The 26268-nt window shown below is 36.7% G+C and overlaps 1 protein-coding gene across 1 annotated transcript in view; it reads right to left on the bottom strand.

The window, feature by feature from the left end:
• The window catches only part of antxr2a (ANTXR cell adhesion molecule 2a), a 44277-nt gene that overhangs the window by 5925 nt on the left and 12084 nt on the right, over positions 1–26268 (bottom strand). Inside the window, exons 11-16 of the mRNA XM_016290710.1 lie at positions 23411–23489; positions 23137–23232; positions 21683–21733; positions 20993–21088; positions 18768–18935; positions 18584–18664 (exon numbers count right to left, since the gene is read on the bottom strand). Coding sequence (XP_016146196.1) covers positions 18584–18664; positions 18768–18935; positions 20993–21088; positions 21683–21733; positions 23137–23232; positions 23411–23489 — 571 coding nt within the window. The remainder of the gene's footprint in view (positions 1–18583; positions 18665–18767; positions 18936–20992; positions 21089–21682; positions 21734–23136; positions 23233–23410; positions 23490–26268) is intronic.

Genomic DNA, 26268 nt, shown 5'->3' with positions numbered 1-26268 from the left:
CGATACCGATTATTCTTTATTTTTGAAAGCCGATAACCGATATGTTGGCCGATAAATCTATATCCAAATTTTTATATACTTTTTGAGAGCCTGATTACAAAAAAGGTCTCATCATTAAAAGCCACATCCCAAACACTTCAACATAAGCAGCCTAGTTTGAACGGTGTACGTTTTAAAAATATTTTTACTCTCCCATTACCAAATTTAGTCATAAAAAAGTCTTACAAATAAATAAAATAATGCATAAATAATGCAAGCAAGTCATTGGACATCATTACACGTGTAAAGAATCAAAATGAATGCGCCACAGATCAATAAAACAGAATATCCTCTGCACGGACAATAATTAAATTATTTTAATTACTAAACCATATTGTTGATGAAAATAATAAGAGAAAAATACAAGTGGTTGTTGTTATTAATAATGTATCGATGATTTTGAAAAAGTAACAAATTAATACCACTGTTTTAAATAGCAGCCGTTGAGCTGCGCGTGCTGAAGCTGAAGAGCTGAATGAACATGGTAAACTGAAGCGTTTTGCTGGCAGCTTATTTAACTCAAGGAAATGCATCCTGAGATTAATATTAATACAACATAAACATAATATTACAACTTATATATGTACAAAATGATGCAGTTATTGCGTGCTTTAGTCAGAATGTGTGATCCTGTTGTGGATGCGCTCTTCCCATATCAACGCGCTGAAACACAGCAACTAAACCCAAAGAATGCACAACGTTTTATTATAATAATGTTCTCATTAGAATGTTATATACACAACATTCCCAATCACAGTTATTAATGTTGTGCACTGCTGTTTGAGCTGCGTGCGCTGAGCTAAAGACGATCACCGGTAAACTGAAGCGCTCTTTTAACTTAACCAAACGCATTCTATATGAGATAAATCAGATATACATCAAATAAACACAATATTACAACGTACAATTGCACAAAAGGCTGCAAACGAACAGCGCGCATCTGAAGTGTCTCTGAAGGAAATAATGCATTATTTATCGGCTTTAAGATATCGGCCAAATTTTCTTATCAGGCCGATACCGATAACAGAAAAAATGAGCATTTATCGGCCGATACCGATATGGTGGCCGATATATCGTGCATCCCTAGTAAAAGTAGAGAGAGTATGCTCAAGAGACATTTTTACATGTTCTTCTCACTTGAGACTTGCGAAATGCAGTTGTCAGGAGGAGATGGATTTAAAATGTTCCATTTCCTTTGTGTCTGAATTCTTTTAGATTGTATAAATAAAATTCTATTTCAATCAAATCACTGTGAATTTTGGCTCATGTTTATAAAATGAGCCTGACTGCAAGTTCTTTGCACTAAATCGGTCAATATGCAGAACAAATAACAGTTCAATTAGGATCCCACGAAGGCACAAATATCAAACGACATCAGTTGAAAGTTGCTGAATACATAAAAGCAGGAATAATTACACCACACAGTTTATTAAAAACTGGAAAGAGACTTGATTGGCCTGATCAGAGATTTCTCATGGTTTCATGCCATCTTTAAGAGATCACACAAGGCTCAGTTCATCAAGAGCTTCACCTCTGTGACCCCACACATATGCTACACCTATACAGATCAGTCAAACAGAGACGGCCTGTTGGGGGGCCATCATTACCCCTCCATCTCTGCTCTTTGGAGCGCTCTCCGAGCCGCACCATTCTGACGGTCACCAGACTTCACAGAAAGATGTCTGCTGCTCTGATTAGCCGTGTGCTTGGGCACCTGTCCAAAGGAGGAGTCTGCATGTGTTTTTGCATCTCATCTTCTGCTAGCCACTCTCTGGAACAGCTTGATTCCCCCAACCCTAGAACTCCCAGAGGAGCCGTCTTGCACTTTCTGTTCTTTAAAGGAGTGAGATCCAGGAATTGAGAGAGGTGGAACTTGGAAAGTAGCCCATGTCCTTCTCAGGACCATTTCATCCCATGCAATGAAGAGCATTTTATTCCCCCCAAAGGATGTATGACAGTATGTACAGTATTATTTGGTCTTTACATTATTTGTCCATTTAGCTGATTTCCTTAAAAAGTACAGTATTATAATACATAAACATATAAAAAAACTGTATGTATATATAATTATATTAAATATTATACTTTTTTAACACTATTGTTAAAAAGACCGTAAGATCTTTAAGATTTTTAAAAATAAATTATTACTTTTATTGGCCAAGGATGCATTAAATTGATCAAAATTGACACTAAAACATTTATAATGTTAAAAAGATTTCAAATAAATGATGTGCTTTTGAACTTGCTATTCATAAAAGAATCCTGAAAAAATTTACATAATTTCCACAAAAATATTAAGCAGCATAACTGTTTTCATTTTTTTAAAGAAATGTTTCTTGAGCAGCAAATCAGAATATTAGAATGATTTCTGAAGGATCATGTGACACTGAAGACTGAAGTGTCACACACTGACTTACTTTAGTACGTCATTTATTTACTTAAGTACTTTTAATTAAGTAAAATTCAGCTTTTCCATCGCAGGAATTATTTACATTTTAAAATATATAAAAACAGCACAAGACTATTTCACAATATTATGGTTTTACTATTTTGATCAAATAAATGCAGCCTTTGTGAGCATAAGGGACCCCTTTAAGAAATATTAAAAACATTTATTATGGATAAGAAATGTTTCTTGAGCAGCAAATCAGAATATTAGAATGATTTCTGAAGGATCATGTGACACTGAAGACTGAAGTGTCACACACTGACTTACTTTAGTACGTCATTTATTTACTTAAGTACTTTTAATTAAGTAAAATTCAGCTTTTCCATCGCAGGAATTATTTACATTTTAAAATATATAAAAACAGCACAAGACTATTTCACAATATTATGGTTTTACTATTTTGATCAAATAAATGCAGCCTTTGTGAGCATAAGGGACCCCTTTAAGAAATATTAAAAACATTTATTATGGATTTTGACTGGTAGTGTGTGTGTGTGCGTGCGCAAATTTTAAATGTTATATCAATACATTTGAATTTAATTGTTTATATAACAATTTTTTACTTTTAATTGTATAAACAATTGATGTATACATTATAAGAGCATGCATTATTTGCAAAAATGCCAAATATATAAGTTTTACATGCAATATACTGTATAAAAGTATTTTTCTTTCATTGAAACCTTTCGGTCTTATTTATAAAAACTACTGTGACATTACAAAGAAAAAGGCCTGCCTCCAAAACCCTTTCCACATATTGAACATTTTAGAAGATCAAAATGGAACAGGAAGTGCAGCTGCAAACAGACCTAGGGAAAATGCCAGAATGTGAGCAATCCTGCACTCTAGAGCTGGCCCCCACTATCTCCACACCCATGGTCCACATACGGCCCACATAGCACCGCCATCTGGTCTGGTGGAGATTCAGAACCAAGCCAAGAGAGCCTAAAATCTAACGCCTGCTGACAACTTGGATACATTTTCCAGTCATTAAAAAGTGATATAGGCACTGGAACAGTGAATACATTAAAGCCTCAAGAAAAGGACAGTTTGAGCCACCAGAAACAATGAAGAAGCTCTAGATTTTACAGTTGAGAAACTGTAGCCGTCACGGATGAATCAAAACGGATCCTTTGACAAGCAGTACAATTTGAAAAAAGCATGTCAGCATGAGTCTTACAGGCTCTGGAGGACCTAATAATGCTCTACCCGCAGCTTGCTTTGAAAGTGAGAGCTGACAGCGTGGTGGTGATCCCTGTAATTTAAGTCCACAGTCACAATGAGCCACAATGTCTTTTGGAGGCACACAGGCGCTGTAAATTACAAGGGTATAAAATACCCCCTCCTGCTGACACAATATTTACAGCAAGTCCTGCTGGCTCAAATCAAGTCTTCTGGGTAAATAAAGTGGCATACGATCAGCAATCAAGAGCTGATGACTACCGGATTGACCCACGAGAACAGGAGAATGATGGTTTTTAATCTTGAGACACCGGTAATAAATCAAACGCTGGCATTAGGTGTCATGATGTTTATGCCCACATTTTAGGTATAACATTAGAGGCAAAGTTGAGAGTAAACAAAAACAGACTCTGCAAACCATTAACCTCTACTTGCTTATGCATCTGCCACAGATCTGTCTTTACAAGTTCATAAATATAAAACACATGACTGAATCTAGTTATGTAGGTTTTCTAACAAAGCAGATTAGTTCTAAACAATAACATTTATTTAAAGACAAATGTTATTAGTTTGTTGCCTTTGTTGCCAGTCCCAAAATGAAAGAAAATAAAATATTTGCAAAAATTATATAAAAAAAACTAATAAAAAATAGAAAGAAACCAACAGAAAGGCTAGAACAGTGGTTTTCGAATGGTGTAAATTGTTTTTATTTTTCCATTTATAATAGCTGATCTATTCACAATTAAACCTAAAAATTAACCCATCAACCCTTACAAATCCTTAGAAATTAACCTCATTAATCTATTCAGAATTAAGCCCTATAAGTTTTGTGGACCTAATCAGTTGACCCATAGACCACCACATTATGTCAGCAGTGTAAAAATAGGTAAGGACTTATGACTGGACAATCACTATATTATTAAAAGTTATAGTCCAACTAAAACAACTGAAATTCGTGCATCATGTCATTCACAAAAGAAGGTATTTTGAGGAATGTCTCAGTTTCTCTCTCTCTCTCTCTTTACAATACAAATCAATGGTCACCAAAACAGTTTGGTTACCAGAATTCTTCAAATTTTCATCTTTTATGTTTCACAGAAGAAAGAAAATCATACAGGTTTGGACTGACATGAGGCTGAGCAAATTATGACAGTTTTTATTTTGGAGTGAACAATCCCTTTAACTATCATGTACAAGACAAATAGAATCTAAATATTCACAGTAATATCTTAATCACAGATGCAGTCAAAATTAAGATACAGTAGCAGGTGGATTGTATCTTATGGGAAATTTAATGATTCAGATTTCACTTAATGCTCATTAAATTCTGTCATTTACATATTTAATTTGAAACCTGTGGAAGAAAAACTATATTTTGAAAGAAGTTTTTGAAACAACATTATGGTAAACAAAAGATGACAGAAGTTTGATTTTCTAATCAAAAACTACATAGAACAATCATATTTTACATATTTGAATGGTCCTTTAAGTATAATTTCTATTACTACAAAACTATTTTTCAAATGTTTTTCTTTTACTAACCGATTCTGTGCTCTCGATTCCCAAACCTACTTGAATCCAGTGTCAATTCGGTACCAAATTAGACTTATTGCAATTTTGCTGATCATCTGATATCTGGAGATGACCTGCTCTGGGGAACCAACGTGTTGGAAGAGATCAAGTTTACAAAGCTCGGCTTAGCAGCATGGTCACCAGAAAAGTATTTTCCTGTGAACGTAGCTTAAGCAAAGCTGCACTACATCTGCAGATGTTTTCTGCTCCCCATCCTGTCTTTCTTTCCCCGGGTTTGTCAGAAAAAGTGCACATCATTGCCAGCTAACAGCTCTGGGCACCATCCCCTGGTTGTTTGAGAGAAAATGCCAGTCATTTTGGCGGAGTGCAGGCGCTCACAGACGGCACAGGCGGGCACAGATGGCACTAATGGACAAGCAGAATCCAACAGAGGGAGCAGGAACGAGCCACCGAGGAGAGCTATTCCAAATAGCAGCAGTGAAAGCCAGGCCCTGCTCAGCTTTAGCAAGGTTACCACTGCAGCATTTCATCATAAAGAATTTAAAGTGATAAAATAATCATAAGGGGGGAGAAATCTGTTTGGCCAGATGCCAGCGGATCAGATGGGAGGAAATTGTTCTAAGTTAAATACATGTTTCAGTGTAGCAAAACTTGAGACAGCAGGTATCCGCTCCAGCTTGCCATCTGAAGAGCAGGGACTGTTGTTTGTGAATGTTGTAAATCTATAAATAAATGTTTCATGCTCCATGCTTAAAATGATGCTCATTTTAGTGATTGAGACACTGGTCATAATAATTTTCATGAGCTGTCGACTTTAAAAAAAAAAAAAATGCCAGTGAAAAGTCTGCTAAATATGATAGTTTATATAATGTAAAGCGCCCATTCATGCTTTTTTTCTCAGTAATAGTACAGCTACTGGAATAAAGATGCTTACTGCAAATAATTTTTTTTTTTTTAATAAAATAAAAAATATTTTATATATTAAAAAGTAAAATGCTTTCCTCTCTGTGAAAGCTGTCTTTTCTCAAATAGTTTTTGTGTTTGAAGTGAGCGCAGCAAAGCATACAAATATTTTAAACTATATTTTACATAAGAGAAAGGTGCAAATTATGAGAGCCGTAACGTGTTAGTAGTTCCTGTGTTTAATTACAGAAACCCCTCAAGCCACAGAAAACTCCACTTCCTCACTCCTCTGCTTGTATGTGACTATTTCCCTTCTTCCCCTCCTCAGAGAAATCTCACGACACTGCAAATGAGCATCCAAACAAAGCTGTTGGGCTCATCTGTACTTTTTCATTTCTGGCCTGTCTCTGCAGCTTCAACTGGCCTGCAGTCAGGCCCCTAGACATGATAAACATTCAGCTGCACAAAAACCATAAGCTTGCACACAGGCTCGCAGTCCAAGAGAAAACACTAACTACAATCTAAAAACTAGGGCTGTCAAAATCAGCATGTTAACACTTGCGATTATATATGCTTAATGTTATTGATTTTTGCAAATCTGTTAATACAAATATTCAATCTGATACTATAATTATTGCATTTTGTTAACCACAAACCCTCTCTTAGAAAGAGCCCCGATTTATAACTACAGTACATACATATTTTATGTCTATATGTAGAGCACTTTTTGTCGTTATCATAAAAACTACCAAAACTACTGCAGAATTCAGTCTTTAGACAGCAGAATCAGACCGTAATATTATCAAATTTGGCAAATACGAATGTAAAAATAATTGTATTATTTCTAAACATATTTAATATCTTTAGTTCGCTTAAAAAAACAATTGAGTTGTTGTGAAATTTACTTAATGTGTTAATGCATTAACTTTAAAAACTATATACAATTAATTATTGTAATGGACTAACAGTCCTACCAAAAACTCAAAAAGAGAAGCTTCTGAGAAGAGGAATGCGCATAAGGCAGAAAAGGTATCCGAGTGTATGTTTGTGTGAGGCTCCCTTTCCCCTTGGACTCCTCTGTCTCCCCTTTCGCTTCCACCAGCGTGGCGGCAGGCGGGGTCACATGCAATCTGGGACAGAGAGAGAAGGGAGGCATGCGACAGGAGTGGCGGTAATTGGAGGGAGCTGTCAGGATGGAGCAACGTTGCATCCGTGTGAGATTCCTGCCATTTGGATTCGACCACACACATGTGCCAGGGCGCCTACCATCCCATGGGGTGGCATGCATTAAAACTACTGATGAGGCTAATGTGTGTGGAATCGCTTCTGGCACCCAGCCCACAAAGAGGTCAATGGGTGACCTGTTAGAGAAACTGCAATGTAAAGGAAAGTATACAGCTATTTAAAATACTACTCAAGGTTTCATGGACTGTGACAATCGGCTAGCTCATTTTATTTTTTGTAAAACCCTTGTAAATGATTAAAAAGACCAAGGACTAGTTATACGTTAATAATCACGTCTTTAAATATTATAAAAGTAAATAATTCTTTTTTTAAAGTGCATCAAATTTAATTTATATAATCTTCAGGGAATTTCTGCACCCAGGGTGTTAAGATATGAAATTGAACAAATTAGAATAAACTCAAATTTCCATATTGAAAAAAAGGATGTTTGTATATACTTAATCATTTACTCAAAGTTTCCAAACAGTTGAGTCTGCACATATTCCATTTTATTTTGATTTATAACCTTATGATGTCTTTACGAGCAAGTTCCCCTCATTATTTAATGCAAAAAATTCAGCTTTAAATTACAGTAGAGAAAAGGTTTATTTATGTGGTGCTATAAAGCACAGGAGTGTAAATACGCACTGGCTGCACACCCTGCTATATTCAGTAGTAACCCTGGTGATAAACCATCTTGTTATGTCTACTGGGGAAAATATGCTTATCAAGCCGCATGGTAATGCAAGCAGTAAATAACTTGATCATTGCACCGCAACAGTGGAAATCTAACAGCATGAAGCAGCTTCAGGCCACACTACATTACTAAGGAGAGCTGTATGTGTGTGTGTGTGTGTTTTTTTTCTTTTCCTAGACCACAACTGTGAGAACTGGGTTAATGTGACCTGAGTTGGTCAGACAACATACTGGTCAGGAGGAGAACACACAGGCACACACACACACACATTAAAGCATAAAACTAGTACTTTAATAGAACACCATTCTTCAGATATACACACCGAAAATGTTCACAACATTTTCAAGATTCCACGGTGCAAGCACTTATTCAAAGACAAGACAACTGCATACAGGTGTAACAATGCTTCAGGCCAATAATCACTACAAATACCTAGAAATAATCCCATTGAGTCGGTCAGAGCCTCTTGATCACTATTGTTCCATACGAGACAACCCATGACCTTTCCTCTAGCGTCTGATGCAACCTCCCATGGAGACCAGACACCAGTCACCATGTCACACCTTACACATCTACTTCTCTGCAGACCTTTTGTTCATCTCCTCATCAACTTCCATTAACTCCCAGCTGCATTTCTATTGCAGGAAATCTTAAACAGATTCATTAACTTCACTACAGTTTATTGCTGACTAAACATATCTTTTCAAATATATACCTGGACTAAACTGTCAAGAAAACAATAATTGCAAGATCTCTGATTACACTCACTGACCCAAGAAATAACGAAGAAAGAAAAAAGAAAAAAAAAAAGGTTTAAATCATCCCCTAATTCTATTTTGTCACATTTGATCATGCCTTCAGCTCATTAAATTGAAATCATTAAATCAGCTCATTGAATTAAAAACAGTAAAGACATTTGTTACAAAAAATTTCTGCTTCAAATACATATTCTATTGAACTTTCAATAAATCGAAGAATACAAAAAAAGTTTTCACAAATATATTAAGCCATCAATCAGCCATTTGATAATAATGTTTCTTGTTCACCAAATCAGCATATTAGGAGGATTTATGAAGGATCATGTGAAGCCTGGAGTAATGGCTTCTGAAAATTAATTTTTGCCATCACAAGAATAAATTACATTTTAAAATATATTAAAATAGAAAAGTTATTTAAAATTCTAACAATTTCACAGTATTTTTGATTACATAATGCAGCCTTGGTGAACATAAAAGACTTCATTTAAAAAATTTTTTTTTTTTTTAAATCATACCAACCATACTTTTGAAAAGTAGTGTATATGCACTTTCGGTGCAGACATTGAGATCAAATTTAAAATAAACATCATCTACTCAAACCAGTATACAATAGTATATCACTTCATAAACAACTGCAAGATTGTTGTCAATACAGCAAAATGGATCAGGCGTCATAACATCTTATCAAATCAAAACCAACAAGTGAGATGCAGGAAAAATGGTCCTGTGCACCGAGAGAACGGCTCTGTCTCCACTGTATCAGGAGGAGGAGTGTCTGTATTCAGCTATGCAGATGTCATGATAATGAGCTGCCTGCTCAGGCTGGATGGTATTGTGACTGCACGTCTCTATCTGTGTGTGAGAGCATGTTTTTCTCCCACTAAAACCAAACACTTGTGCACTGTCTTGGGCAGTGGCGTCGTCCTGTTTCCCAGTCATTCTCTTTAAATGAGGTTTGCAAATACTATTGAATCAGCTAAGAGCAAACGACAAGGGGGTGGGGTGAGCGAGTGCGCTCTTAGCTTTGATGGTCCAACCAATGACAGCGTTTGAGGCCGTGTATGTGTGTTAGCAGAGGACAGGCCCTGTGGATGAGAGTGGGTATATTTGGAGGGGGGTGGGACTGGCTATTAAATGGAGGATGACAGGGAGTAATTATTCTAATGCGCTACTTTGCAGTGCGGCTGGGTTAAGGTGTCAGCTGCGAGTCATTAGGCCTGACATGCGCTGGATAGCGACGAGACAGCTGTCTCCCTCCCAGGTGGGCTGACCCACACCGCTGCCACCACGCTAACCGGCCACCGTCAGGGTACCTCTAGAACCAGTTAGCCCAGCCCTGGTAGTAGCTACGCTGTACCCTGTCTAATGAACACAGCCTCTTTAATTTTACTGCCCAAACACTCGTTAACTTTGTCTCCTCAGAGGAAAAGAAAATGAAAGAAAAAAATCTGTATTTTAATTTCCTAGCAGGTAAAAAAGACAAATATTTAAATAAAAATACATTTAATTAATTCCTTTTTGTTTTTTGCCAAACGGACCTAGAATAAGTCATACCATATTCCAGAGCACAAGTAGCAGAACAAACTGGCTTGAGTTTACATTGAAAACCTCCAAAATGTAAGTCAAATAAAACAAAGAAGGGAATTCACTAAGAATGATAACGGTGTTCATTTGCACACGCTGTCTGTGTGGCTGTTTTAGTGAATTATGCAAATCAGAAAGCGGTGCAAATACACAAAAAAAGCAATTTGCAGAGCGCAATTCCCCAGTTTGTGGACCAGTGCAAGGTTAAGGATCTTGACTTCACTGCATATCTGGAAATAAGTCTGGTTATAATGCTCATTTCTGTCATTTGATAAATCACTGAAAACATGATCGCTAGAAATTGTACAAAAGCATCTCATTTTCTTTTTTGCCACCTACTTTCTGCAGTCAATAACAGTGAAATGTTAATTGCCTCAGACAAATAGAGCTGAGTTTTATAAATAAGGCACACACTTTAATAAGCCTAATTGATATAGATTATGGTTATTATGACTTGTGGTTATGATAAATACAATGCCAATGCTATTTCAGTGCATTTAGCACCAGTTAAATATAACATAACGTTAATATAATATAATATAATGTCCTGTGTTGAAAAAAATAATATTTATTTCTGTAAATCAGGACATAAAGGCTGCTTGCATAATAATACAATTTTTTTAGCAACATGCTTTTTAGATGAAGCATTTCATCTGACTTCCACACAGGACGATAAACTTTCCAAAAGTATTTCATGTCAACTACCTACATATCTTACAGTGAGAAAAATATACATAAATATGATTTATTTGCATATGTTCCGATTCTGGAGAATCATTGCCCCCGAGCCAAGCCTCAGACGACAGAGATTGAATTAGTGCTAATATATGCAACCATTTACAAAGAGCAGAACTTTCCATATCCTTATGTTACAGAGGATCATATCAACCCATACCCTATGGCCTTGCTTATGAAAAGTCATGAGTCTGTGCATATGTACCTGATAGCAAAGTTCACATAAAAAGACCTATGAAGACACAACAGTGTTAACCTAATCAAAATGAGACCGCAAGACAGAGACAAAAAAGGTTCACATAAAAATGTTAATGCTTAAGCTCTTCCCCATTCTTTAAATTTGAAGTTATCACTGTAAAGTCAAGGATCTAGAATATAGCATATTTTTTGCACGATTTGTAACAGTTTCAAACCATTTTGTCAGGAAAATCCACAATTCTGGAATTCCCATTTGGGTTTAAATTTTCAGATTCTATAATGCAGTGTTTCTCAACTGGTGTGTCATGACTCAAATAGGTCATGTTGTGGATGGCAGGGAACAACAATGCTAAATGCAAATAATGAAATGCATATAATCATAACCATATCGCTGTGCAAAGCCAGAACATAAAAAAGCTTATCAGGTAGAAGAAAATAGCCTCCATGTTTTGTTGTTGATGTCAAAGACTGTGTGTCCAACCAAACTCTACAAAAATCCCAACAAACACAGATGACATGAAATGCAAATGCTTGATTTTACTTTTGTAAATTAAACCATTTTGGTTCTGCGTTGGGTCACCGCTTTATGTCCAATGCAAAAAAAAAAAAAAGTTCAACAAACACACACACGATGAAACCTGATACAATAAAAAAAAGTCAGATTTCCTGTATACGAGTCAGGAGTGTTACACAATGTATTAATAATCATGGGAAATTCCCTCAGTCCTTAAATGCCCCAAAGTGTCAGTATGATGTGATGATGTTATTACTCACATGCAGGCTGAAGTGAACACATCCATGACACCAAACAAATTGTGCCCCATGATTCCACTGGGCCCAAAACCAGAAACAAACAAGGCCTCCTGCTTCTAATCAAGACAACCAGTAGAGGTCAAACACACACGCACGAGTCCTTGCCTTTCATTTGATCTTCAGATCATCACGTCATTATTTCTCGATTCCATCACTATCCACAGTTTAAGTCTTAATTAGTGCTACGGTCTCTACAAAAAAAAGTTAATAATAATAAAAGACAGCTGGTAAATTACTACTTTGTACAGATTCTTTAATATATTTTGGAAATGCAATCAGATAAAATGCATGCAAAATGCATGGAAATAAAGTGAGCATGGTACATTGTAAAGGATTGGTGTTGGACAGATAGACTGAACGGATGGGTAAAACTCAAAACTTCTTGGGGTAGGAAATTTATGCGGCTGCCACTTCAGAAGGGTTTGGGCCATCTGATGGGTTAAAACTATTAAGACCACAAGAGCAGTTCTGCATCTGTGCACACAAAAATCGGGATTCAGAACTACTTAAATGCATTTGTTTTGAGACCCACAGATACATATCCAGATGATTGTGATCAAAACAAAGGAAAGTAAACAATGCCATTTCCCACAGATCTGATCTCTTCATGTTGAAATCTCTGTGCTGATGACAAACCCAGAGTCCTTTGTTTCTACTTGATTTGATATATGATATGATATATGGGACAGAGTGGCCTATAACTCATTAAGGTTGGCATCATCATTAAACTTCCTATGTTAGATTATAAACTGTTATGATGATCTATTATGATGATGAATGTTATATGGATTGTGATTCACATCTCTTTAATTTTTATAAAAAAGTGAGCTTGCCGAGCAGAAGTTTTGAAGTGACATTAGGGAACAGAAGCAGGACTTTTTGATTTAGTTTTTTGAGGGCACTAGCTTTCCTCCTCTGAGAGAATGTTTGACTGATGTTTGACTGACTGAACAAATACATAAATGCATAAACCAATTTTTTCAACAGCTGCACGATAATTGTCACATCTGTGTCCTTTCTTCCAATCAATTATGAACCACAAGTTGTAATTTATTTATGGCCAATTCAGGCTCTAGTGATGAAATGTTAAAGACACTCCAAACGCAAAGTGATAGGGATGCCAAACTTGCCATCTTAAAAAAAATACATCTGCTCAAAATTACATGCTGCATTGCATCAGACCTGTAAGAAAGTGGCTTTCTGCCCAAATCGTGGGACCACGAGTCTTATCTATAATATAATGTGATATGAGATCTAGAGGGAGATCCTAGGGTGTAGTTTCACTGTGTCTAGCCAAACACGGAGTTTCAGTAGTGACAAAAATCAAGTCCTGCTTTTTAACACTATAAAAAAGTAATGCATTATATGAGCAGTTAATTAGTGTCTAATAAAGATTAGAACTGCATTTAATATTGCTTGGGCCATTGGTTAAAAATAAAGAGGCCTCCCAAATTTGCATATTAAAACTAATTAGCATAATCAAGCCGCTGAAATCCTGTGCATGGCATTCAGAGAGCTGAAAAAGAACAGCTACAAAATGAAAAAAGAACCACTGTGTATTATAAGCTATAGTAGTATCTCCCTTTCAGATTATTTTTCTAACGGCACAAAAATCGGGATCACTACTATTGGTATACCTTCCAAAATCAAAAGATTTATTTTCATTTAATTTCTTAAATTAAATTAAAAACAAAATGTATTAATTTAAATTGAACTATTTTACAAGTGTCTCCCTTTCATTTTAATTGCTAGATTTATTGAATTATTTAAAAAAATGTATTAAATGTAAATTCTCAATTCTTCTTTTTTTACTCTATTTTAATATGACCATTGCTGCCAAACTTACATATTTAAATATCTTAAAAACAAACCACTAAAACAAATCTACGCAAATTGCCTTTTAAACAGTCGTGCACTGTTCATCACTTTAAATATTCAAATTGATCAGACGAGGGAAGGAGTGAATTACAATACATTACCGATTCCCTGTATGATTTCCATAGGTCTGTCACACACAAGGAGAAAAATCAATGCGACAAAGCAGCCCAGGGAATGTCTGACACTAACAGTAATGCTGTTTAATTAAAGCCAAGATTCCAGCTCTCATTGCAACGGGGCTTTGATTTTAATAGACGATGAAGAAATGGCCCGCACGTTGACGCGAGCACATTTGTAGCCAGTCTGGCCAAGGGAAAGAGAATGTACATGCACACACACACACACGCACGCACGCACACACACACACGCACACACAAACGCGGCAGGACATCAACTCAGATTGAATCAGGGGGTTAAGGGGAAGTACACAGAAGCTTGCGCCGGTGTTAAACAGTCTGCTAAAGGGGGCAGGTACCAGCCCACCCAGCCAATCAGCAGAATTTGCTCCGATACAGGAGGAAAAGGATTTCTGAGCACATGCCTCTGTCACATTCATCACTAACATAAAAACCTCTGTAGGCTAAAACACTTGACCTCAATATGGGGAAAAAAATGGATTGCATTTTGTTATACTCGGATCAAGCCTTCAATCCAGAAAGAAAGTTTTAAGTCAAATAAAGCCATGCTGAAAGCTTATAAAAGAAATTGAAAGCATAAAGAGAAATTGTAAGAATGACATAAATGATTTGAATGTTTGTTTTCCCCCAATTTAAACCATGTTCTATGTTTCTATCTATCTATTTCATAAACAAAAACTTTGTTTTTTGAAGTAAATTTTAATCTATTTCCACTGCTGAGGATTATACGACAACACTAATAGTAATTTAATAGTGCTTAATGTACTGGAGACAATGGCAAATAAGAAAACTGCTATCTATCTACATTTGTGGACAGGTTAGTTCCTCTCCAAACCCATCTAATGTGTACACTACTGTCATCCGCTTTGGCACTCCCCCCCGGCCCCCCAGTTTCTAGTTCATAGTGCCACCCTCCAAACCAGCTCACTGGGGTCCCCAACCTAATCCTGTTACCAGGAGGTCTGGCTGTTTGAGGAGGCTCATAGATTAACACGGCAGACATTGTCGAATTTACAACCAGCCACATGGACATCTGCCCTACTTTCTGCATTTCACATATCCCCCCCAAAAAAGACGGAGAGAGACCTGGTTCATAGAGCAAGGGGCCATTTCATGGAATCAGCAAGCCAGTCATTGTTAAAGCTGTCATTTCTCCTCTGGAGCTGGTGCGCTTTAACTGAACTGTCAGCTTTCTACTTAATGCTTGTTAAGGGTAACAGGCCAGTCTGCTGATAGCACTAATGAGGACCAGAAAAAAGACACAAGCATGTTTAAAGGATGCACACCGATTGTCATAACAAACACAATGGTGCTGTAATGGCTAAAAAAAATCAGCTGCTCAAGAAAATTATGAAGATGTGAAGATTTACAGCAGAAGGTGAAAGACTCATACTTCTATAAATATGTTAATATTTCGTTACGCGGTCAGCTCTCTGCTTCCATAAACAAGTGCTTTCCTCTGCTTTATTATTTGTGACGCTCTGATTTAATTCCAATTACCCCATTAATTAGAAATCTTGTGCCCTCTGATCTAGAGTATGTTTCAACTAAATAACATTTGCCAGGTTTTATTTGTACACGGAGACCAACGCTTGCTTGTATTTGTTCACAGAACAAAAGGTTTATTTTTTTCCCCTAGAGACAAAAAAAACCTGTATTTGCACTGTATTTGTCACATAACATCCTGTGATAACACAATCAGTGAGAGATTAAATCATTAAATACTATTAAGCACTCGTTTATCCTGTCATTCTTCTCGAGATGCGAGTCCACAATTTGTGCTCTTGTTTAATCAGCATAAAAATTATACAAAATCTGCATATCAATGGGATACATCACTAAATAACTTTGGGCCAAAAAATTAAACCATTTAAATGTAACCAAAAAACTATTTTGCCTTAGAGCTGAAGTGTTTAATTTCTGCACACAGCATCACTAAATGGAACTACAGAAGTAATAACTGTTAAATCAGATTAAACAGATTGCCTTGCCCCAAACTCGTATAACTGCAATCACTACAAAAATAAACAAATTAAAATAAAAATCACCTCAATTGCTGAAAATAAATAAATAAAAATTAGTCCACATTTTCAGTATTTTAATGTTGTTTTCCAATAAAAATAGATAATCATCCCTTAAACAATACACTTTTTAGATGAATATTATATGTTCATTTACTTTTTTTTTTCTTCTCACATTCTTGTCTTTGTTTTAAGCATAAACATCACTAAATATAGGTAGGTTTATACTTAAAACAATAAAACTACAATTAAAAAATTAGGCAATAAAAATAAACTTAATTCAAGATATACTGTCTGAAAACAAGTATTAATATCAGATATGATTCTCAGTTTTATTCGATTATATTTGATTTGCTTGAAATTCTTATTTGAAGAATATTTAGATATTTTGCAATACAATAAAAAAAGTGTCTATTAACAAAATTATTTTTTGCAGTGATGTTACAGTATTTTCACATCAGCCTACAAATGGCTTAATACTTGTCTCTGGAATAAGAAAAAGTATTTTAACACTGCACAAAACAAATAAATAAATCACACACAGAAGCTCGAAATGCAACGCAGAGTGCATATCTAAACGATGCTGCTTTTACCTAGTGCCAGCGGGCGTGCATTCAAAAGAGCCCCCGCCAGTAATAGGCCAGCCCTTGACGCGCTGCCACCTTCTCTACCTGCTGTCCCCCGCCGCTCTTTCCGGAAACTTGACGGCAGATGTTGCAGCGCTAAGCTGGCTCTGAAGTGCCTTTCTGGCTCCCCGGTCTCCCTAACAACACAGTCAAACCACATTAGATCTCTTTATTTGTGCCCCAGGCAAGTTCGGCAGTGCAGCTGTGTCCACCCTCCGCTCTACCTTTGGTGTTGGAGCCCCTCAGGCGGAAAATGGGAGAGCAGAAAGTGTTCAGGCTGTCTTGAAAAAACTACATCTGCTGACAATCCAGCAGTCTGTCTGTGGGCGGAGTGGGGGGAGGGACCGGGAGAGGTCTCAGAGCTGAACAGATGTCTGCGACAACCTGCTTCCTTACACCTGTACGAGTCCTCGTAACCCCACGGATCCGGCGCTGAAAAATTCATGACCCCGGAGGATTCCTGTCGGGCATCAAAGCCCTCCCCTCTCTCTAGCCAAGAGTACGTGGCCCACCTTGGCTCCGGCGAGGGACTCCTCGGGCTTTGATAGCTCATGCCTGCACCCAGTGCACTTGATCAAGGGCTTGAAAGTCTGCACGATCGAGCTGTGGTCTGACTGAAGTGTGCCAGGGTCCCGCTTGGAGGCTCCAGACCCTCCTCTCACATGTATTGAGAGTTACAAAGGTTTTAACAGTTCGTTTGAAGAAAGTAAAACAGAACAAGTGGCTCAAGCGTGACTGGGATATTGTAGCTAATGGGAGCACTAGTGCCGCACATGCGGTGAGGGCTTCTTCAAGATGAAACAAACCCAAACAAATACTTCAAACTGTGCCCTACTTTAGGGGGGGAAAAAAGGTTAAATTTTAGTGTGCCCATTGTCAGCACGACTTGTTTACTTTAGTCTCACAACAGGATGATCCATTTGACTCAAGTTCACTTCATATTTAATATACACTACCCGTCAAAATTTTGGGGTTATTTAATGTTTTTATTCAGCAAAGATGCATTAAATTGATCAAAAGTGACAGTAAATACATTTATAATGCTGTATAAGATTTATATTTCAAATAAATGCTGTTCTTTTGAACTTTATATTTATCTAATAATCTTGAAAAAAATCTACAAAAATATTAAGCAGCACAACCCTTTTTAATATTGGTAATATTAACAAATGTTTTAGAATATATTAAAACAAAAAAAATGTTTTTATGGTAAGAATATTTTACTGTTTGCTTGATGAAATAAATGTAGTTTTGATGATTTGACAATTAGAAAAACTTTGACGATTAGAAAATAGTCACATTTTTTCTAATTGTCAAATCATCAAAACTACATTTATTTCATCAAGCAACTAATTTGACGATTAGAAAAAAAAAATCATAAAAAAATCTTGGGAGACCCCAAACTTTTCAATGGTAGTGTAATCTGTACAACGATAAAAATCAAGCTGCACATTCTGTTGCTAAATTTAAGGCCCTTAAATGTGTTTTTTGCCCATTCATACGACTTGTTTGTACACACATATTATTGCATTACAAAGTTACAAAAGAGGAAGTGTCTGCAATACGAACTCATGACAGTCACATCCTGTTGCAAGAGTTTGCAGCTAAGGTTTGTGAAACTTGCACACATATTCACTGTAACACGCACACAAACACACACACGCATGCCCCTGAACTGTTACAACACACACTGATACCCCGTTATGCTTCATTTGCAGCAACAGAATTATCTAGTTTGGTATAGTATATGTAAGGGTGATGAATCATATTTGCAATCTGCACTGGGGTAAACCGTCCGTGGCTTACCTTATCTGTGGTAGTTGGGCGCATGAGAGAAACTCGGTCATACTGTCGCCGCAGAAGAGCCCACAGTGCCCCAAGTCGACCCTATGATGAAACAAAAATATCAAGATGTGGCCTCAGCTTGATTTCCTTTCCACTAATCTTTGGAGAGAAGAGATGGCCTCAATAGCAACAGGAAGTGACTCACCCTGATTGGAGTATACCACTTGGATTCAGATCGATGGTATGTGGGTGGGGGTGCGGGTGGCTTTTTGATCATGGGTTCCTCTGTCTCCTCTTGTATTGACACCACTGCATTCTTGGCCAGCTCGAGCCGTGCACCCTCCTCTGTGGACCCTTTCTCTCCCCAACGGACCTACACAGAAATGTTTATTATATTATATTAGATTACATTACATTTTAAAATAAATTAAATCTATAAATAAAGATATATATAAAGAACATGAAATAATTTATAAATTAATGCCTGTCCCTCATTGAAAAGCCTTAATTAAAACTGCACTCCTCAAGCTGTAGGTTAAAAAACACATCAATAGAACAGCTTTTCTACAGCATCCCAGGACGTCCCATTCTGCCACAACTCTCAATTAATAAAACATTCTCTGCATCCCATGTTTCCCTCTTTACATGTCAGGCTGTGTTTTAAGTAAAGAGGAAGTAGGCAGGTTGATCTTAGGTAAACCTCTTCCCCAGATCCTGAGATGGTTTTAGAAATGGAGATAGGTTGTCTGGATGAATGAAAGCTTTCGAAACATTAAAGAAAGTTGTGCTCCGGTAAGCCCTGAGCTTTACACACTCATGGGAAAAGTTAAGATTTCAGAGGGAACCTTAGTGATGTCTCCTTTACTTGGGAGCTTGGAGAAAGGATGGCTGAGCGTGTATCAAACCAGCTTTGAGATGATACAGTGCTAACTAAGTAGCACATTTCAGCTGAACAAAGTCAGATGACAGAATGGAAGTCAGCAAGATGAATTCATCTCGTCACAGCAGTTCTCAATCCTTCAGCGTCAACATGACTTAAGACAGCGGGACATCATGGAAACTGAACTGGCAGGGCCCTGTCACGTCAAAACCATCAGTCAGGGGCTGTGCTACATTTAAGGGGATTTATATCAGAAACTTTGATTTGTGTTGAGCTTGACATCACAGACACAAAGGCTTTTAGACGGGCAAGAAGAGCAAGCGTTCTTTTGTGGATCAAAAGAAAACAATATGTTTTCTTTTCCAAGCTCACTTCATTAATCCTCCACCTGATTATTCAGGTCTGAACCAAAATGATCAAGAATAGCTGACCCTTAGCAGTTAAGTATACTAATATTTGCATTTCATCTAAAGCAACACAAGTAGAGCTACCATACCAAATGACTCCAATGACTTTATCAAATGAACAATATAACCTAGAATTATGTTAATAAAGCAATATCACATGAGCTGGGGTGCTGCTGTACTGAACAAGAGTAAGTTATTTTGCAGTTCTTTAAACATTTTAATATCAGTTAATATCAAGTAACTTACATTTCAGATCAAATTTGACCTGCTAATTTTTTTTTGGGGGGGGGTCTCACACCAATAAAAATATTTCCAAATGAAGTCAAAGTGTTGCATGTCACCAGGTAATGCAAAGTTTAAATGCTACAAGTCAATTTAGGCAATTATAATGTCAATGTAACATTATCATGTACAATATAAAAACTAATATTTTTTTAAATATTCCTGTATCTTTGAAATTTATTAAAAATGAAATTTAACGGTGTTATACAATTATTCTATTATTAAAGAATAACTTTAGGTAAGGTTTAGATGAAAGCAAAAAAAAAAGTACAATTAAATATCCAATATCGACTGATACTGGCAAATTGAAAAAAGAAAAAAAAAACTCTAATGTCAACCGATAACCAATATGGTATCAATATATTGTGTATCCCTATGTGTGACCCCAATCAAAGCACCCTACTCCATGTCCACTCCAGATTTTCCATTTTCTGCTAAACTCTCACTCCAAAGAAAACCAGGATAGAAAAAGAAAGAGAAAGCCAAAGAAAACCAGGACAGTCCAACTTTCCAAAAACATTCTAGCTCCAGCCTCCAGGCAAAATTACACACCCCCACTTGAACTCTGCACAGCTCATTAACTGTTCAAAACTGTTGTATAAATTACAATTTTATGTTAGTCCTAGAATTATGAAAACTGTCAGAAAAAGAAACATGTTGATGTAGCAATACGTGACTTAATAAGCATACAAAGCATTAATAATGTCAGACAGGTCATCAACACTCCTGAGAGAGAGAGTGGAGGTGGTGGACAACTGCTAAATGCTCAAAGACAGCTGTGATGACATCAAAACCTTTCCTGTCAGCAGGGGGCTGCAAATCATTATAAGCATCATTAAAGTGTAATGTCTCGATGTTCACCTCCATGCGTTTGATTCCACCAGCTCCTCTTCCTCCATAATAAGATGCATCCACGGTTGGCCACTTTTTCTTGGGTATTGATTCTGGCTCTGGCTTCTGAAAAAAATTAATATGGACAGAAAATTGATCAATTTGATACTTCCAGCCTCAAAGAAAGCATTGCAATTACAGCAGACGTGTGACTTTTATATTTATGCACACTACCATTCAAAATTTTGGGGTCATTGAGATTTTAATTAGGACTTCAATATTTTAGGAATTATATTTTTGGAAAACATGATTCATTCCTGTGCTGCCAAAACTGGATTTTCTTATATCAGACTTTAGAGTCACATGATCCTTCAGAAATCATGCCAATATGCTGATTTGGTGCTCAAGTTGTGCTGCTAATTATTTTTGTAAAAAAACCTTGATACACTTTTTTCAAAACTCTTTTTATGAATAGCATTTATCTGAAACATGTATAGTAACATTAATGTCTTTACTGTAACTTTTGATCTATTTAATGCATCCTTGCTGAATAAAATTTGAATAAAAAATAAAAAATAAATCTTACCCCAAACATTTGAAATTTTGACTATTTTAGCATTTTAAAAATAATACCTTCGAAGGAACAGTAAATAAACCTTTTTGTAAGTTATACAAAAATTACACACATATACATATATATATATATTTTTTTAAACTTACAGGCGGAGGCGGAGGTGGATGAGGTCTTTGAGGGGGTGGGTCTTTAATAACCTGAGAAAAGAAAGAGAATAATTCTAAATTTTATCAAGCAAACTTGATTCGCAGTTGAACAACTGGAGCCTGGCACCACCACAACTGATTACAGGGATCTGCTTGTAAACTATCCCTGTAGGCCCTTGGTGCAAAATAAAGCCCAAAAATCAACTTGTTGACAGGGGAGTCTTTGGGGTGAGCACAGTGGTCCGTTTACCTCGTAATTAATTGGACGAGATTCAACGCTCCCCTGCAATCCCCCAATCATAAAGTCCTGAGGAATTAATTAGCTGCAATGAAAGGCAGAAGGGAAACTTGGGCTTCACTCCAGGCTGATCCCCAGTGCAAAGGAGAGGAGAGTTAACAGGGTGAGATGTCTTCCTGTAGCACTTTCTCTGACTGCATATCTGTCACGAGATACACTACGCTGGATTCAGCAGGTGACTTCACTCACAGTCAAGACGTCTTCCTCACTGGAAATGTCGTCATATTAGTGATCGCTCAGCAAACTGCTTATCAACTGACCTGACACATCTAACCACTCAACATGATGGATAAATGTGTTACTAGACAAAAGTTTATGTTTGAATCCAATGTCATTTACCAGTCCCAGTCACTGAGGTGAAAAGGGCAAACTACTCCAATATAATGGCTACATATGTAATTCGAAAAGCTCAGCATAGATGACCCATATAAGACTCCAACATTCTAGATAAAACGTCTTGGATGTGACCATGTTTCACCTGTCAACCATGTAACCCCTTCCATTGCAGATGCTTTCCAAAATGGAAGCAAGCCTTGTCTCATTAAACATGAAAGATGGATACACTGCCATTGCAGGTTAAGCATTTACTAAATTAGTTTTCAGGGGAAAAAATGCCTTTTAATCATCACATATCATGGGTAGAACAGCTGTTTCATTCACATTAAAGCGCACTGATACCATTTCGCCATTGTTACCATTATAATGATGGAAAATGATCAATTAGAGTTAATTAATTGCTCTTTGACTCACAACTGACTACTGGAAAATCCAGTCCCATCCGTCCGTGGGGCCACAGCGTGTGATGATTAACATAACTTCGGAGAGAACCTTGTGCTAAAGGATTATTTTTTTTTATTGAGTAATTAAACAGCAGATTTATATTTGCCAGACATATTGTGGGATAAATAAGGCATTACACAAATGACACGCTGGGCTGTTAGGTTCTCAAACTACCTGACGGACAGATGTGGAGCCGGGACAACCCTTTAAATGTGGTTCGGATGATAAAGAGCTGATAATTAAATCCTAAAATGTCAGTGTACTTAGCCATCTGACACTCGCACGAGGGGCTAAAAACTAGTGGCACAGCTGTGGAATCGACCAATCACAGTCCAGCAGTGCAACATGCCCATATGGCTTTCGATGTGACACTTACAATGGTGCAGCAGAGAGGCCAGAACCACCACATCAGAGCCAAAGCCAACAGGAGAAAGAGCACCAAGAACACAATGGCCACCACTGTGCCGTCCGACTAATGAGAGAGGGAACCACTTACAGTTAGCTTAAAAAACAGGATAATAGCAAAATGTTATGAAAACAGAAAGAAACAAAGGAAATACTGCATGTAATATAAAATCAATCTAAATTCTGTTATAAGTATATAAGCTGAAGAGACATTTTCGAAAATTCTGATCTCATGTTTGACTTACACATGTGGAGGCAGTGATGATGAAAGCACTGGAGATATACGATGTGCCATTGTTCAAACTGATCAGAACCTCCATTTGTCTGTAGGAAGAGAACGCATAATTGGACATTTGAATGTTTTTTTTATGTAATGGTAATTACACACTGCCTTGAATAACGTTTGAAAATAAGAATGACATAGTTATTCTTTAAGCACAATTGTATATTCTGCTTTACTTGCCGAGATTTTTCTGTAATATGTTTCTGTACTATGACGACAGTTACAATGGACCTTTTTCACATTTCCGGGTTTCTCAGCAGCGGAAGTCGTCATAGTTGGGTTAACTTGAAGAGCAGTGAATGGAGAGTACCACAAATATATTTTTTGCATTCCCATTTGCTCAAATAGCAAAAGAAAAACTCCACGATAGTGTTTTCATGACTTTCAATAAAAGGGAAAAAATTGAGAGAGACTGATAACGGCTGTCAGAAGAGAGAACGATGTCAAATGTACCGTCCCTCCCATAGACACTGCATTAGAAACACCCTCGCATTAGCATTAACTGTTTTTTTGTAATTTGATGTAAAGGTGATATAATACAAAGAATAGTGTTATAAATGTACATACATTTAAAAAAAAAAAATACAAATATGAAAAACTTGAGGATTTACAATGCTGATGACCGTTAAACGCGTCATCACAGTCTTGTGAAAAGGGTCCATAGAAATGGAGAAGCAACTATTTATTATTTAGAATATGATGTAATGTCTGATAAAATAAGTGCGTCATAATAGGGAGTGTTTTACAGATTAAATGGAAGAAAAAGGGAATTACTTTAAACTCATTTCGAAAGTAAACCAAAATAGGCAAAAAAGAGAAATAAAATTCAATATGAATTCCAAATTAAAACTAATAAACTAAATAAACTACAAATACATAAAAAAATTCAAAACTAGTGATGCTTACTGGTGTCATGAAGATTATTTGAAGTTTAATTCCTACAGAATTTGAGTTGAAATTCTCTCTTATTTACTGAGAAGGGAGTTGAAGGTGGCTTGCAATTAAGGCACTAATGATGAACGGCATTGTAATTTCCATATGTCTATTATGCAGGAGACAATTACCATGGGGCTAATGAGAATCCTCAAGCAGGAAATCGACTGACTGAACGCCTGAGATCCTTCCCAAAATGAGAGAATATGTAAAAAAGACAGACCACTGTCTGCAGAGTCAATGACGACGCAATAGAGACATTGCAGAATAAGAGTGATCTACAGCGAACAACAAAGATTTCACTAATGTTTGGGTCTTGCGCAAAGTATTACCAATGAGAACAGCAAGGTTACTTCACAAAAAACAATAGAAGAACTAACTTTTACATTACAGCCTAACCCACACTTTAAAATCTGTCACAGTACTGCACTGTAATGTAGTGTTTTGGTCTCTTGAGGGTTTTTACATGATATTAGCTTGAATTGTCATAGTCTTTTGAAAATCTAGTCCTGAGGCTGCAGGAAGCTTGTAAAGGGTTTTTTGCATGTTAACTAGGTCCGTGTGCTGAATGGATGAGAGGAGAGGCTAATTCAGCTGACATACTCAATACATGCAAATGGGAGGCAGGTTGTTAATCAAGCTGGATATCTGTATGTTTGGTGAAGAGAGGAGAACCGATTCACTGAAGGATTGTATTTCCTTGCACTTGAATCTCTAAAATTCCTCAGATCACCTTTGTTCAGTCTTTGTTGGACACAAAGTAGTTCTGGAGGAATATTTATGCGATGCTCAGTGAGAACTGATTACATTTAATCAGTATTCTTGGACACACTGCAATTGGCAACAAACACCACAATCAATGAAGGCTGATTTATTTATCTTCAGAGGTACTCTGAAACCACAATGCCTGCCAGAATGTCCCATATCAAAAGAGGAAACTCTGTGGTAAACGCTAAAAGGCATTTCCAAAAGGTTTCCAATTACATTTATATTTTAAATCAGGTGAATCCCATGCTAAATAAAGTTGCCTCATCTAATGGTTTGCTTTTGTCTAGAGATGCAGAGTAGAGGAAAATGTGACAGAAGTTCAGCAGAATGAGTCAAGCACATGGACACAAAAGTGCTCTTGCAGTCACAGAAGGCCCCTCATAACACCACAGTAGACAGAGTGGTGTGTGAGTTTGATTTCTTTTCACAAAACACATGGTGACAGAAACTGAAAGTGACGTAGCTGAATGGGATGACACAGGTGTCACTCAGGGCATTATTGAAGGCCTAACATATGCATCAGGCCTCACAGACTGCAACACAGTGGCAAACAGGCCTGACTGAAGTTTGAGCAAAGTTAAATCTGTTGGATTCACTGCCAAGTAATGACATCACATTGTTTTGAAATGAAATGCTGCTATTATTTTTTCATTCCATGTCTGAATTGTTTTTGTGCCCGGTTAAAGCTGCTCTGATTACAATAAATCAATTACACCTGATATCAGTTACATTAAAAAACATTGCAACCTTAAATAGTTTAAATTTGGTTAGCTGCTACTTGTTAGTAGCATGTAGCATTAACTATACTTTATCATTTTGGGGTCAGTTAGATTATTATTTTTTTTATTCAGCAAAGATGGATTAAATTGATCAAAAGCATCAGTAAAGACATTTATAATGTTACATTATATAATTTCTATTTCAAATAAATGCTGCTCTTTTGAACTTTATATTAATTGAAGAATCATGAAAAAAGTATTTGTTTCCACAAAAATATTGATACTTAAGAAAAGTGTCTTGAGAACCAAATCAGCATATTGGAATGATTTCTAAAGGATCATGTGACACTAAAGACTGGAGTAATGACTCCTGAAAAAACAGTTATTTTAAATTGTAATA

Source organism: Sinocyclocheilus grahami, unplaced genomic scaffold (genome assembly GCF_001515645.1).
Source record: "Sinocyclocheilus grahami isolate Dianchi unplaced genomic scaffold, SAMN03320097.WGS_v1.1 scaffold262.1, whole genome shotgun sequence".
In the NCBI taxonomy this organism is placed as follows: Eukaryota; Metazoa; Chordata; class Actinopteri; order Cypriniformes; family Cyprinidae; genus Sinocyclocheilus; species Sinocyclocheilus grahami.
The sequence above is the reverse complement of the archived record's forward strand: the minus strand, read 5'-3'. Positions and strand labels throughout refer to the sequence as shown.